At 30.7% G+C, this 16,232-nt stretch overlaps 1 protein-coding gene across 1 annotated transcript; it reads right to left on the bottom strand.

Moving 5' to 3' along the window:
* Positions 1–7,433: 7,433 nt before the first annotated feature.
* On the bottom strand, positions 7,434–11,005 carry ABCG9 (ABC-2 type transporter family protein). Its single transcript, XM_068642502.2, has 4 exons — positions 10,459–11,005; positions 9,317–10,106; positions 8,732–9,057; positions 7,434–8,302 (listed from the first exon to the last, which is right to left on the bottom strand). Exons 1-4 carry the CDS (start codon positions 10,549–10,551, stop codon positions 7,637–7,639), a joined length of 1,875 nt encoding a protein of 624 aa, XP_068498603.2. The 5' UTR covers positions 10,552–11,005; the 3' UTR covers positions 7,434–7,636.
* Between the last annotated feature and the right edge of the window lie 5,227 nt (positions 11,006–16,232).

The following is a 16,232-nucleotide window of genomic DNA, read 5'->3' as shown; positions in this document are numbered from 1 at the left end:
TCCTTTCACTTTAAGTAATACTGTTACCTCTGCTATTTTTGATCTTGTACACTTTGATATTTGGGGACCATGTTCCATAATTTCTATGCAAGGTTTTCGTTATTTCTTGACTATTGTTGATGATTACTCGCGTTATACTTGGGTTATTCTGCTGCATAACAAATCTGAAGTGCGTCAACACATCATTAACTTCACTGTTTTCGTTCAAAATCATTTCAAAACTAATATCAAAACGATTCGTACTGACAATGGTGTTGAGTTTGCTATGTCAAATTTTTATGCTTCAAAGGGAATTATACATCAAAAATCTTGTGTTGAAACACCACAACAAAATGGCATTGTAGAACGTAAACAACAACACATACTAAATGTAACCCGGGCTTTACTTTTTCAAGCAAATCTTCCTCCTATTTTTTGGGAATTTGCTGTAAATCATGCTGTTTTCTTAATAAATGCTATTCCTACTCCATTACTTGATAACATCACTCCTCATGAAAAGTTGTTTGGAAAACCATATGACATTTCCTTTCTAAAAGTGTTTGGTTGTCTCTGTTATGCTAGTACCATTACTGCACATAGGAAAAAAATTAGATGATAGATTTATCAAAGGTATTTTTCTTGGTTTCCCGCAAAATACAAAAGGTTATATTATCTTAAATTTAAAGTTTCATAGCATAGAGATATCAAGACATGTAATCTTCATGAAAACCACTTTCCATATAAATTGGACAGTGGCTTGCCTAAGGACCCTAACACTTTATCTCTCCCTATTTCTAATGCATATAATTCTGCTTTTGATTTTTTTTCTGATACTGCACCTCCTGTCGAGCCATGTGCCTCTACTCCTGCACCCAATACTGTTCCTCCACCAGCCTCATTATCCTATGATCTTCCAACAAATAGTGCCTCTGCTCCTGCATCCAACATTGCACCTCCATCAGAATTATCACCGCCTGCATCTCTAGGAAGCATCTCACCCCAATTTCCAAGAAGATCAGCTCGTCCTCACCGACAACCTGCCTATCTTGCAGATTTCCACACTGCAACCAACACTGTAAGTAGTAGATATCCTATTCATAATTACTTGTCTTACAATTCCTTATCTTCCAATTTTAGAAATGTTATTTCCTCTATCAATTCTCATCCTGAACCTCGGACATATAACGAAGTCTCCAAACATGCTTCTTGGCAATCTGCCATGCAAGATGAGCTTCAAGCTCTTGCTGCTAACAATACTTGGTAACTTACCCCTCTCCCTTCAGGAAAGAAAACTATTGGTTGTAAATGGGTATATAAAATCAAATACCATTCTGATGGCACTGTTGAGCGCCACAAAGCTAGAGTTGTTGCCAAAGGGTTTACCCAACTTGAAGGACTTGATTTCTTAGACACTTTTGCACTTGTTGCTAAACTCACTACCCTCCGCCTTCTGCTTGCTATTGCCACTACCAAAAATTGGATTTTAAAACAACTTGATGTCAATAATGCATTTCTTCATGGTGATCTCCATGAAGAGATATACATGACCCCCCCACCTGGCCTCTCTCTTCCTTCTCCCCAGCATGTTTGCAAGCTTCAACGGTCTTTGTATGACCTTCGTCAAGCTGGTCGCCAATGGTACGCCAAACTTTCTACTTTTCTTTTATCAAATAATTACTCTATTTCTGTTGCTGATCACTCTCTTTTTCTTAAATATAATAATGATAAACTCACTGTTATTCTTGTTTATGTTGATGACTTGCTCTTAACTGGTGATGACACGGAGGAAATCAATACAATTACTGCATCCCTTCACCATCACTTCAAGATAAAAAAATTAGGTAATCTCACTTACTTTTTGGGACTGGAAATTGCTCGCAACAGTACTGGTCTTCATTTAAGTCAACGCAAATATACTCTTGATCTCCTTCAAGAAACTGGCATGCTTGACTCTGCACCTGTGGCCACTCCTATGACTCACACCTCCCGTCTCTCTCCCGACCAAGGCTCACCTCTCGATGCTGATGCCACTTCTCAATACAGAAGACTCCTTGGACGTCTAATTTACTTCACCAAAACGCGACCAGACATCGCCTTCGCTGTCCACAATTTAAGCCAATTCATATCTGCACCCACAACTCATCATCAGCAAGTTGTCTCACATCTTTTGCGTTACCTCAAGGGCACCCCTGGTGAAGGACTATATTTTTCTCACACTAGTTCACTTCACCTTTGTGGTTTTAGTGACTCTGACTGGGCAACATGTCCTACCACACGCAAATCTGCCACTGGAAATTCCATCTACTTAGGAGACTCCCTAATATCATGGAAATCAAAGAAGCAGTCAACTATCTCCCGCAGCTCCTCTGAAGCCGAGTATAGAGCCCTTGCCACCACCACATGTGAGTTACAATGGTTGTCTTACCTCCTTCAGGATTTACATCTTCCTCTCTCCCAGCCTGCAACCCTGTACTGTGACAACAAATCTGCCCTTCAAATAGCTTCCAATCAAGTTTTTCATGAACGAACCAAGCATATCGAAATTGATTGCCACCTAGTTCGTGAAAAACTTAACTCTGGTCTCCTCAAACTACTACCCATTACTTTTGCAATGCAAGTTGCTGACATATTCACCAAGCCCCTTGCTTCCGCACAATTCTCTACTCTCAAATCCAAGCTGGGTCTGAAAAATATCTACTCCCCAGCTTGAGGGGGTGTTAATATATTTAATTTTCTATTTTAAGTTATTGGGCTTTGTTTGTTTGACCCAACTTTCCTTTTCTGATTCAGCTAGGTCTTAATCTTTTTCTTATATATACACCATGTATTTTACTCTCTAATATACAAGTGAATAAAAGTTTCTTTTATATTTATTTTTCTCTACAATTAGGGTTCATCAAAACCTCTCTTTCTTCATTACGATTACGTGCGATTACGTACGCTACATTAGCATCACATCAGACAAGGAATATTCATCTTCATTTACTGTAATATCTTCTTGTTAGATGAAAATTTTCTTTATTAGGATGAGTTAAAATTAACACTGATGAGGCTGCTAGGGGATATCCTTATCTTGCTACTTGTGAAAGTATTTTTTGTGGGAGTATGGGGGAATTCATTGGAGCTTTCTATGTGTTTCTTGAAGTTCAGACTGCTCTGGTTGCTGAGTTTTATGGGATTATTCATGCTATGCAGGAAACTCAAAAGATGGGGCTTACTAATGTCTGACTGGAATGTGATTCTGCTTTGATTTGTGTTGCGTTTACTGTTAGGACCAATGTTCCTTAGATGTTTCGTAATCGATGAAATACTTGTCTTAATTACTGAGGGAAAAACAGGTTTAGATATTTTTCGTGAAGAGAATACGTGTGCTGATAATTGGCTAATTTAAAATTTATTCATAGAGAATCTTTTCATTGGTATTAATAGGTTACCTCTAATCTGTTCTTAGAATTCTTTATAAATAGGTATAATCTACTTATGTATCATTTTTGTTAACTTATGGGTTTTGGTCTAATCTCCCATATTTTTGTATTTTCTTTCTTTTTTTCTTTTTTAATAATATTTTCTTTCATGCAATGACAAATGATTGTTGTTATTTTAGGTGTCGGCATAGCTGAGATGTCAAGTTACTTAGAAATGCCTAATATGAAAACTTTGACAAAATCTTTCTGTGATAATCTTGTTTGCATAACATGATCCCTCCCAAATCTATACAATGGAAGACAACTGAAAAATTGTGCAATATTTAATTAAAATCATCCAAACAATAAAAAATTTAGATTTTAAAATAAAATTGTTTGTGAAGTAAATAAAAAATAAAGCAAATAAAAAATAAAAAATAAAAACATCCAAACAATTTTTTTTAAAAATTTTAAAATATGATTTTGTAACCGTTAAGTTTCTTTTATAGAACGAGTTTTAGTTTTAACAAAATGAAAAATAAATTAATCTAAGAATAATTAAAAAAGAGGATAATAAAGTATAAAAGAAAAAGGAAGAGAAATGGAGAAGTATATGAAGATGAAAAGAAGTGAGAAGCTTTAAGAGTTAGTGCTTGAGATTCCTAAAAACATATTGCTTGTTAATATATGGTTGGTACTGATACATGTGAATAAAATCGCTCTTCATTGCAATTTAGATTGGAAGTGTGGATTTTCTTATTTCTAAAATCTGTTTAACTAAAATAGAAATTTGATCTAAAAAAATGATTAAAAATGGATCAAAATAAAAATCTTATTTAAATAAATGGATGTTTAATAGATGATAAATTCTCCTTTCACCTTGATACTTTTGTGGAAAAATTAATTTTAATCTTTTTAAAATTTTAAATATTTTTAAATGAAGTATAATTTTATTTTTAAATGATTTCAGTTGTATTTCAGTTGTACGTGTTTGTGGTAGCAGTTTCATCGTTTGAGTGTGTGAGACGATGAGAAGATTAGTTATCTAATGAAGATAATTTTTTTTTTAATTTTATCCTTTTTTTTTTTGGATTTTATGACTTTTAGAAAAATGAATAAAAATTTAGAAAGGTAAAATGCTTCTTTCGTTCAAATTAATAATAAAAGGAAACATGTTTTTTAAATATCTTTCTATTTTATTTGATTCAGTTTTTTTATTATTAAAATATAAATTTTTTAATTATTATTAATTTATATTTTTATTACACAAATTAGCTGAAATAACTTAATATTGTTGTTTAACTTTTCTTTGCATTTAAAAATAAATAACATCAAACAAATATTTTAAAATATAAAAAAATCAATTTAAATGTGACTTCATATTCATTTCATTTTTTTTATAGGAAAGTTTATTTGAGACAGGTTGAGTTTTTAATTTTTTTATTTATGTATATATTAATAAAAAGAAACTAATATAAATTAAATGTTTTTTTTAATTTAGTTTATACTTAAATTAAAGGATATCGTTGAAATTAAAAGAAGTACGGAGATAAAAATATAGAAGTGCAGTAAATTGCCTTAATAGATTGGATGAGTCTAAAAAATAAAGCACCAATTTGATTTTTTTTGTCATCCCTTCCATAATGTTAGTCAGCATAATGTTGTTAGAAATTTGAATTTTATAAAGTTTTAAATGAATTGAATATGAGCAATTGACGCTAAGTGGCCAAACAAATTCAGATAGTTTAAAAACATGTTAAAAATGTATGTTAAAGTAACATGCAATTACTACTAATCAAGGACCACTAATCACGGAGTACTACCAATTATTTTCCAACGTGCCTTTGAAACATATGTGGTGTTTTCTTTCATCTTAATTGTCAAATTTTGTTGAAGATTTTGATGTAAACTTGACTAATATTTTCTGATGCAAGTTCTATAGAGTGCCATCAATTAGTGCCCAGGAAATTTTCTTATGTTGCTAATCATTTTTCAGTGACTACACTATTATTGGTAGCACAACAACGAGAATTAAGTTTTCTTCTTCTTCTCAAAAACAAATATATTTTGTTTTAGTATATGATATATTGAAGGATTAGAATTTGTAGCAAAAAAGAAGTATACATACTAAAGGAAAAATATACATTAACTAGTCAATATAGTTGTTTCCATTAATAGAAACCGACCCACTGATATAAATATTATATATTTACAATAACAATATAAATACTAAAAATTTATTAAATAAAAAATAATTTAAAAAAAATAATTAGTTATTATATTTATTAAATTATATATTATTTTATAAATTAATTTAAAATGAATTTTATTATTAATAAAAAATTATAAACTCGTTTGTAAATTGATATATAGTTAACTAATTTATATCTAATTAGCTAATAAAATTTTAATTACCAATTTTAAAATTTAAAATAATTAGTATTTAAAATTTTGATAATTAAAATTTTGATAGATAATTAAATATTAATTGAAAAACTAATTTATTAACCACATAATATTATTTAATTTAATTAAATATAGTAATTAATTATTTTTTTAAAAACTAATTTTTATTTAATAATTTTTTTTGTGTTTGTTAATATAAAATAATAACAATATTATTTTAGTATTTGTGCGATGCGTAAAAAGTAAATTAAATTATTGTTTATAATTTAATTAGTTATGATAATAGTCAATATTATAAGCAATAAGCAAGTTTTAATATTTTTGAATAACAACCATCATTATGTTTACTATTACTATTGGGTAAAAATGTAAATGTAATATCTACATGACATGTATAAGGGTTGAATTACTCTGAAATGATTCTCATTTATTATTTTTTATTATTGATTAAAAAAAACATTTTATAATTCAATATTTATAATATTTCATTTTATTTGGTAAATATTTTCTACATACTTCAATTAATAACTTCATAAATAAAACATAATTAAAAGAAAATATTTGATTGAAGAAAGTTTAATAAATGAATTATTATAAACTTGATTACAATGGTTTACAAATTATAAAAAAAATTCAAAATTAACATTTAATAATAATTTAGTGTTGGGTAATTTGTTTGTAATAACGTTTAAATACATTTTTTTTATTGAGATTGTCAAGTTATTTATATGTATTAAACGCACAAAGCCATCTAGAAAATAACTTTTAATTGTTATACATTAACCTAAAACGATTAAAAATATTTCTTTCATGTTATTAGGCTAATTGTGTTATTCAGAATGATGTTTATACATATGATAAATGAGCCTAATCCAAGTCGAATATCAAGCTTCGATCACAATCTTATAAATATGTACTACTTCTAAGGGAAAGGTATGTAATGAGCAATATTTATTATTCTCATCTATCCTATATTGTATAGTGACTCTAAGTATTGGAGTGTCTTTGCAGGTATCCTCCGGTGTCAAAGAACAAACACCACGTTGTTGATCATTGATCCAAACTTTAGACCATTTTGATTTTTATAGTATGAAAATAATGAGAATATGTCGTGGAATTGATTCAATTTGAGGTTCAAATTCATCAACCCATTGAAAGTAATTACCGTGGACATCAGTATGCAATTAAAACAACAACGAATTATGAAAAAAACTAATAATAATTTCCATATTAGAGGTACTTGGATGATTTAAAGTTTGAACCAAAAGACAAAAATTAATTTCGTATTATAATACAAAAGCGAAAAATATATTTAACCTAGATCTAGCTTGGTTTGCTTAACTACAAAATAAAACCGCTAAAAAAAATTGTTTTTGTTTTTACCTTTCATACATCATTTCTAACTCACCATGTCTACTTCAAAAACAACAATTCTAGAATGATGAATGTAGGTAAGGGTCTATGTTGAATGTACCATGTATGATCAATGTGATCTATTTTGTTTTCATAAAAATACAAATTTAAAAGTTAAAAGGAGTGTAATTTTGCAAATCGAAAACAATCTTAAATTTTATAACTTGTTAAAAAGAAAATTAAAAAACTGAAATTGAATTTTTACATTATAGATACTCTTAGTAATCCTACTTATATCATCTTAATGTTCTCTTTATGGAGTTGTTTATATCAAATGCATATGTTACTCTGTCCATCAGAAGTTTCACATCAGCTAGCTAGTTCCCTTTCTGCATGACACTGCAGCACTGGAATTAAGTTTGAGTTGAAAAGGAAAAAGGAAAAAGGAAAAATCTATTAACTAAACCTGATACAGGGAAGTTGACTTGACTAAGCTAGTTCTTTATCACTCCAATCCTCATAAGAGCAATATAGGCTATAAGTCTGTAAACTATGAGCATTATCAACAGACCTAATGCAGCCATGAGTTGGTCATGCAATCCAAAATGAACCCCTATTTGCTTTATAGAAGGAAACTCCACAATTGAGCACTGGCCAGTCAAACAAGGGTATGTCTCACCATAGCTATATTGAGATCCAATGAAGAGCTGGTACGTGTAGTAGCTGATGGAAATGTACTTAATCCATGCTATAAAATTTGGAACATGCTGAACATAAAATCCACCAGCCAGCAAAAAGCATAGCATGATCACTGAGGCAAGTGTGGTTGCAGCTTTTTGATCCATTACACAAGCACCAAGGGCAAGGCCTAGACCTTGTGCTGTTAACACATTGAGTAAGAGAGAGAGCAATGTGTACATGAAGTTCACCACGTTGGCCTTCAACCCTGCCATCCAATAGGTTATGAAAAGGAATATGGTGGGAAGAACAAGTTCCATGGGAAGGTCAGCTACCACCCTTGACATGAAATATGAGGAAAGCCTGTACATTCCAGAAGATCTTTCTTTCTGTAGCATCGTTAGCTCTTGAGGAAAGGTGAAAATTGCTTGAAAGAGAGGGAAAAACCCCCAAAAGCCAGATATGAAGAATAGAAGCCCAATCTGCATGTTCAGCAATCAAAATTGTATTTCAGTCATTCTTATCATAATTTAATTCAATTCTCTACCCAAAACTAACTAGTGAAAACCAATTATACCTATAGATTCAGAAAAAAAATACTTACATTCAGTTCTATATAGGTGTTTTTGATATATGTTCTGTAACTTATACCAACATTTAGTGCAATTTTTTTTATCACACATAGTACTAAAATAAATCTAATTCTGATTTGAGAACAAAATAGGAACACCTAAGAAATCACAGCTAAGATTTGTCCATTCAAAAGAGTAATTTTGTAAATTTACAATTTTATACATACAGATCTGTTAAGCTCTAATAAAAAATGGGTACTGGGTAAGTTAAGCGCAGTTGTACAGAAAATTGAGATAAAGTTATATCTAAAATGAAAACAGGATATTTTGAATTTTTACCTGATCCTGCAAATGTGAGATATCAGACTTATACCAGAGTAGTCCTGAAATAAGAGCAACCACAAGGACCTGACAAACCCGCAAAACAGAGAATGATTCATGCCTTCTCTCTTTGACGTCTCTTCTTAATAGTACAAGGAATTGCTGTCCCCAGTTGGTAGGCCATTTTTCAGAGTCCTTTTCTTGTAATCTATTCTGATCTTTGCCAGAGTCATAGATTCCTTTAAGTGCTGGCTTCGATTGTGCAACACAGTTTACCTTACATACCGAAATCAATTTCTGTTTATCTATAGTATGATCCGCATTAAATTCATCAGTGTAGATACCTGCAGTTAATCCAGAATTAGCAAAGTGAGTTGGAACAATCCAAGATCAATTGTTCACTTTTATAAAAATTAAAATCAGAAGCTCTTTCCCAGAACTCACATTTAGGGTACTACTAGTAGCAACAGAATCTAGTTCAGTTAACATGATATTCATCTATCAAATTGTATAAATGTTGAAAGTCAAAATGTCTAGCACCAAAATTCAATAAAAATCACAGAACATCTAGTACGCTGAAATGCATTGGAAAATAAAGCTTACCGTTTGCAAGATCCAAAAGGAAATCTGAGGGGTTCATGGCCAATGATGGGGCATATCCAAAATTAGAAAAATATTCAATGGCTTCAGATCCCTTTCCAAAATACAATGTGTTCCCTTCAGATAGCAATAACACCTTATGAAACATGTAATATAGCCTACTTGAAGGTTGGTGAATTGTCATCACAACAGTTCTTCCCCCGCATGCTAGCTCCCACAAGGTTGAGACAATTCTTTGTGCTGTGGTTGAGTCTAGGCCAGAAGTAGGTTCATCAAGGAACAACAAGCTTGGGTTTATGAGTAGTTCTTGTGCGATGCTAACCCTCTTTCTCTCTCCCCCAGAAACCCCCCTCAAGTAAGGGCTTCCAACTATGCTATCCTTGCACATGGTTAAACCAAGTTGATCTATCACACCTTTTGCATGCTCAACTTTCTTTTCCTTGGTGACACTTTTGGGCAATCTGAGAAGTGCAGTAAAGACCAGAGTCTCAAGCACAGTCAAGTGGGGGTAGAGAACATCATCTTGTGTAACAAAGCCAGTGTTCCTCTTCATGTCATTTGAGAAGGCTTCACCATTGTAAGTTATGCTTCCATGAAGCTTCCCTCCAAGCCTGCCTCCCAATGCTGTGAGCAGAGTTGTTTTGCCACTCCCAGATGGACCTAACATGGCCAGCATTTCACCAGGTTCAACAACACCTGTCACTCCCTTCAGTATCTCTTTTACAACTGTCTCTCTCTTCTTCGCAAGTAATCCACCTTTCTTCGTCTTAATTTTGTACACAACGTCATCAAACTGTACAAAGATTAACAAAAAAATCAACATTGATTCTTCATTAGCATGCTGCAGACCAAAACCATTTTATTGTACACATCATTTTAACAAAGTTTTCCCCATGAATAAAAGAGAAAGCTGAAGAAAAAGTGTGCCGTGCAAATACAAGTTTCTTTTTTGAAAACCGTATAATCCAGAATCAGAAGCCACGAAAAGAATAATTATCAACAGGACTGTAAATACATATAGTGACGACTCATAATGACAGAAAGATAGAAAAGAAATATATGCAGGCACTTTGAAATGAATAAACCAGGCAAGAACTTCATTCATTATAGGGGAAAATAGAGGGACGTTTTGAATGCATGCATACCTTAAGAGTTACTTGATGTTTTCCTTTGAGGAATACGTCAGGGGGGGTTTCTAGATTTTGAGACTCTACGTCTGCCATCTCTTGATGATCCATGTCTTCCTTCAACTCTCAGAGACACAGCTTTGAAACCCTTTTGATCTCTGAGATTTCTCTGTGTCCCTAATAATCTCAGGAGACAAGCACCAATGGATTTATAATGATCTCAGAGAGTGTTGTTTGTGATTACAACTGGAAAATCCCCCTCCACGATTCTATACTTTTTTATCACAATACCGTGAAGCGGTGCACCAATGTGTGTTGTAGTTTATAGCTTACAATAGGAAAAATGTATATTTCTGTGATGTGCACTAAATGATGATTAATGCTGAGAGAAGAAAAGAAGGAGAATAATGTTGATATATGTGATGTGTAGTAGGATAAAAAGGAAGGAAACATCTAGAGGAAGAAGCGTTTCGGTTTAATTCGAATAAATCTGAATTGAACACACTTAATTTGTTTGTTTTTTCTTCTAGATTGATTTAAGATCTGTTGCTTAACTTCCGCGTTCAGTGTGGAAGCTATTAATTTCTGTTACATATATAGATACAGGTGGCTGAATCACCACATTTTATGCCAACTTTAACAGTATATATATATAACATCAACTTTCTTTGCACCTTTATATAGGTATCGTACGTGGTTTAACAATGCATACTGTTATATAACGTGCACAAACATTCTATATAGGCTTGCTCATTCTCATTCTGATTCTATTCAGACATTATTAAGAACATCTTAGGAAATATTCATGCAATAATTCAAATATATATATATATATATTATGTTTGCATCACACGTTATTGGTGATCTGGTTCATCACATAATCGCATTTCTTAGGGATGATTGAGGAAAAATACGCTAAAAACATTCAATCACCCTTTTAAGACTTTTCTTTCTTATGATCAGGGATTTAAGACTACAGCAGTTATGATTAATCAAGAATTTATTGTAATTCAGGAATAAATAAAGTTATATATTTTTTTAAAGTTATAGTTTGGAGTTTTCTTTTAAATAAATTCAAAATAACTTATCAACTAATCATAAAATCCTTTCATATAATATAATCAAATATTTATATAAGTATATGTGTTGTAAAGTCTCAAATTAATTGTAAATAAAAAAGATTGGTAATAAAATCTTTCAAATTATAAAATCAGGTTGTTAAAGTTGTTTCTAGTTATATATGAAGATTAATAATAAGGGGCGACTTTAGGTTTTACTTGTCTCCATATTAAAAATAAAAACATAATTTTATCCTCATAAAAAATAAAAAGATATAATATTATCAATATTAAAATATATTAGTGGAATATCTTTATAATTACTCTAAAAAACATTTTATACTGTGCTATCTTAAGATTATTATTTTCTTGATATACTTTTATAGATTACTTTATTTATTTCTTAAATTGGTTCTATTACTATTTCATATTTTTCCTATCAACTATAACAATCAAAAAATTATAATTGTATAAATTTTAAAAATAAAATATCAAATAAATTAAAATATTTAGTGATTTAAAATGAAATAAATATTTTAGACAAATAATATATATATATATATATATATATATATATACTCTGAGATTTTTTTTATCAATACAAGTTAATTCTTCTAGTTTATTTGTTATCTCTAACTATTAAGAACCAAACCAATTACAACTTTACAAAGTTTAAATTTGTTAAATTTAAATAAAATAAAACACAAAAAAGTTAAAAAAAATTTAAAAAAATCATATGCTATTTTGAATCATTGTTAAGAATTTTTAAACAAACGAAAAAAATTAGAACAACAATATATTATATTTAGATACACTTGACAAAAAAATATAGCATAAGAATTAATGTAAATACTTTTTTAATGTAAACCAATTAGAAATTAGTTTTTATGAGACTTTTAAGGTAATTATTATCAAAGTATACAAATGCACCATATATGATAGTTTATAATTAAATAATAATGTAAAAAAAGTCATGGTTAATTGATATAACTTTTTTCACTCTATATATACATTTTCATTATATTTATTTGTCATTATTTAACTGTCAAGACCAATATTAATAATAAAAATATTTAACCACCTACTCTAACGTATGTGATTAAGCTTTATATTAATAATTAAACTTGAGTATTTGACCTTTTCTTATTAAATACAAAAAAAAATCATATGTGCTTGAATTGGGTTAAATGGAATCACTATTTCAAAAGTTTAAGACCAAACTGGAATTTTGTTTTTATAGCACATTGATTTCTTTTCTTTAAAAAATAAAAAAAATCATTAAATTCTTAAAATTATTTATTAAACATGTGAATTAATTCAACTTTATAGACACATATATATATATAGCTTACCTAACTTCTTATATTTACCTCGTCAATTTAATTTATAGGTATGTACTATCAGTGTAAATTATCTATACAAACATAAAATGAAAAAGAATTACACTGTGTTACGTAACCTTTTTATCAATTAGCATGTCATGGCGTATACAATAAGTTTCTGTTAAACGTGTATAAATACAAAATTTAGATTTAAATAAATTTTGATTCATTAGATTATCTATTTTTTTTATTTAAATACCTAATAAACAAAATTTCTAATTTGTTTTCTAAATTATTTATTTAAGAAATTATAAAACTTAAATTTCAAAAAATTATTTATTTGCATTTTATTCGGTTAACTGATTTCAAAATAAATTTGTATTCTTTAAGTTATTTTTGTTATTATAAAAACGAATATGTTTTCATTGTGACATGATAATATATATTGTTAATACAAATAATAAAATAATGTAATATATATTATTTTCAACACTTTAAATCGTGTCATAAATATTATAATGAAACTCATAAGTAAAATAATAAAAATAATTTAAGTAATATAAAATTTAAATAGAAATATTTAATTTATTAAATATATAGAAAAATGTTATATAAAGTTGTTCGTGAATTAATGTAAAAGTAGTGTAAGACACATGATTATAAGAGAAAGGGTGTTGACTAGAAATTGATAAAGTTGTTGATAGTTAGTGCAACACTGATTTAAAAAACATGGAAAATTGAAACTCAAATTAAATGTGTGAATTGCAATTTGCAAGCAATGCGTGGAAGCACTGAAAACCAAATATTCATAAGTTTCAAAAAATGGTCATTTTGATACTACGTACCAAACATTGATGGGTTTGACTCCTTTTTCAAATTTCTCTACGTCTGGACAAAGCTAGGGCGCTCTCATCAAGAACCTACTTATTTCACTCTAATTTATTCCTAGACTCATCACTCTTCAATCCATGTATAATTTTTTTTTTTAATTCTGTTTTGCTGATTTATATTTAATTTTATGTAAATGTACTCTTTTGATCAAATCGAATTTGTGTCGATGTGATATTAATTGAATTATGAGGCAACACGATTTTAATTGTTGTACGAGGCATGATACTATATGTTCTTTCTGGTGATTTGGTCGTCGGTTAACTCTGGCGACTGATTTAAGCTCCGTCTATCTTCTCTGTAATCTATACTTTCTTGGTTGTTGAATGCTTTTACTTGTAGAGACAGAGTGCGTCCTTACGACTGTTTGCACTCCGATGCTCAAGTCAGTAAGGGCTCACAAAAGCAACAATAATTCTCAGTGTAGTGTGTAAAAACAACGTCTAAAAATAGCGTACCTTCACCTAGGGTTTCAACCCCTTTTTATAACCGCACATGTAGCAATTGCACTTGAGATAAGCAAATATTAACTGAAAATAAGCACATTATCTTATATCTCTAACAGAAAACCACCTGCCACATGCACCAATGACCTTTTGGTGCTAAACTGCAAGTCACATTCTATCTTTTTAGGGTTAACAACATCGATTAACAGGTATTTTACGTGCAGCAAACAGATAAAATATCTGTTTATCTTTTATCTCCAGAATCACAACAGATAAAATATCTCTTTATATTTTATCTTATATCTTTATAAAATATCTCTTTATATTTTATCTTATATCTTTATAGAATATCTCTTTATATTTTATCTTTAAACACATGCAACTTGAATTTAAATCATAGCACATCATTAGAAAACTAGGTTCATTAACCAAACAGGCCCAACACCACTACCTTGACTCCAGGTCCATGGCCGAGCTGACCTCTGCCCTACCTGAGAACCGAGTAGTAGCTGGTCCAAGACCGAGGACCGAGCTCCTGTCCGGTACACGATACATATTTGGAATCCTTCCGCTCTTGATTTAGTCTAGATCAAATTATATTTGGAATCTCTCAGACCTAGATTTACGTTAGAGGAAATTATATTTGGAGTCTCTCCGACCAAGTCCAAGAGACGGCGATCAACTCGAATCTAGTTTTTTCTATCAACTCAAATCCAGGTTTATTTCTCAAATTAAGCTATTTATTTAAAATGATCTCCCTCATTACGATTTGTACACTAGAGAACAATTGACTCGGATCTACTTTTTCAAACGAATCGGATCTACTTTTCCATTTAAAAATAACTTGGATCTACTTTTATGATCAATGCAGATTTACTTTTCTGTCCAAAATCGAATCTACTTTTTCGATCAAACACAAATATATTTTTTCATTCAAAATCATATATACTTTTCTATGTAAAATCGAATTTACTTTTCCAATGAACACGAATCTATTTTTTCGTTCGAGATCAGACCTATTTTTCTTATCAACATTTCTATTTTGTAAGGGGTTTGAATTAATAGGTTCTGCTTTGATTTTTAGTATTGTCAATCCTTTTTTGAGTATAATATTGTTCCAGACTTAGTGCATGTTGGAAGTTTGGTAATACTGGTTTAATATAGTATCGCTTTAGGCTTATAAGATGTCTCTAACCTTATTTTATTTATTTAACAATTATTAGTATATGGTGAAATGTTTCTAACTCATCTCATTTTATGTTATTTAATTAATGTATATATATATATATATATATATATATATATATTTTGTCGCACCCTAAGTCAGTCTAACTCGAAACAATTACAGTTATTCTGATTAGTCATACTCATAAGATAGCCTAACTTAAAACAATTACAGTTATTCCCATTAGTTGTAGCCATAAGACGGCCTAACTCGGAATAGTTACAGTTACTTTGATTAGCCGCACCCATAAGACACCTTAACTTGGAACAGTTACACTTACTCCGATTAGCTGCACCGATAAGACGACCTGACTCGGAACAGTTACAATTACTCTGATTAGCCGCACCCTTAGGACAACCTGACTCGGAACAATTACATTTACTCCGATTAGGCGCACCCATAAGTCGACCTGACTCGGAACAATTACAGTTACTCTGATTAGCCGTACCCATAAGTTGATTTGACTCAGAACAATTACAGTTACTCCGATTGGCCGCACCCATAAGTCGATTTAACTCAGAACAATTCAATTACTTTGATTAGCCGCACCCATAAGTCGGCTTGACTCGGAACAATTACAATTACTCTGATTAGCCGCACTCATAAGTCGGCCTAACTCGGAACAAATACAGTTACCCTGATTAACCGCACCCTAAGGTCGGCCTAACTCGAAACATATATAGGTACTCCGATTAGTCGCACCTTAAGGTCGATCGAACTCGGAACAGATACAGTTACCCCGATTAGCCGCAGGTTGGCCTAACTCAGAATAGTTACAGTTACTCCAATTAGCCGCATCCTAAGGTCGACCTAATTCAGAACAGTTATTGTTATCCATCGATTAGCTGCATCT

The sequence above is a fragment of the Phaseolus vulgaris genome, chromosome 5 (genome assembly GCF_051622355.1).
Source record: "Phaseolus vulgaris cultivar YP4 chromosome 5, ASM5162235v1, whole genome shotgun sequence".
NCBI lineage: Eukaryota > Viridiplantae > Streptophyta > Magnoliopsida > Fabales > Fabaceae > Phaseolus > Phaseolus vulgaris.
Note: the sequence above shows the minus strand (reverse complement) of the source record. Positions and strands in the feature narration are given on the sequence as shown.

What these genes read in the sequence shown, in the direction of transcription:
- ABCG9 (XM_068642502.2), bottom strand. Translation starts at nt 10,551, where the DNA reads ATGGATCATCAAGAGATGGCAGACGTAGAGTCTCAAAATCTAGAAACC. An exon ending in AACATCAAGTAACTCTTAAG is followed by an intron (nt 10,107 to 10,458) that starts GTATGCATGCAT and finishes ATCTTTGTACAG; the next exon opens with TTTGATGACGTTGTGTACAA. An exon ending in TCTCACATTTGCAGGATCAG is followed by an intron (nt 8,303 to 8,731) that starts GTAAAAATTCAA and finishes CTGAACATGCAG; the next exon opens with ATTGGGCTTCTATTCTTCAT.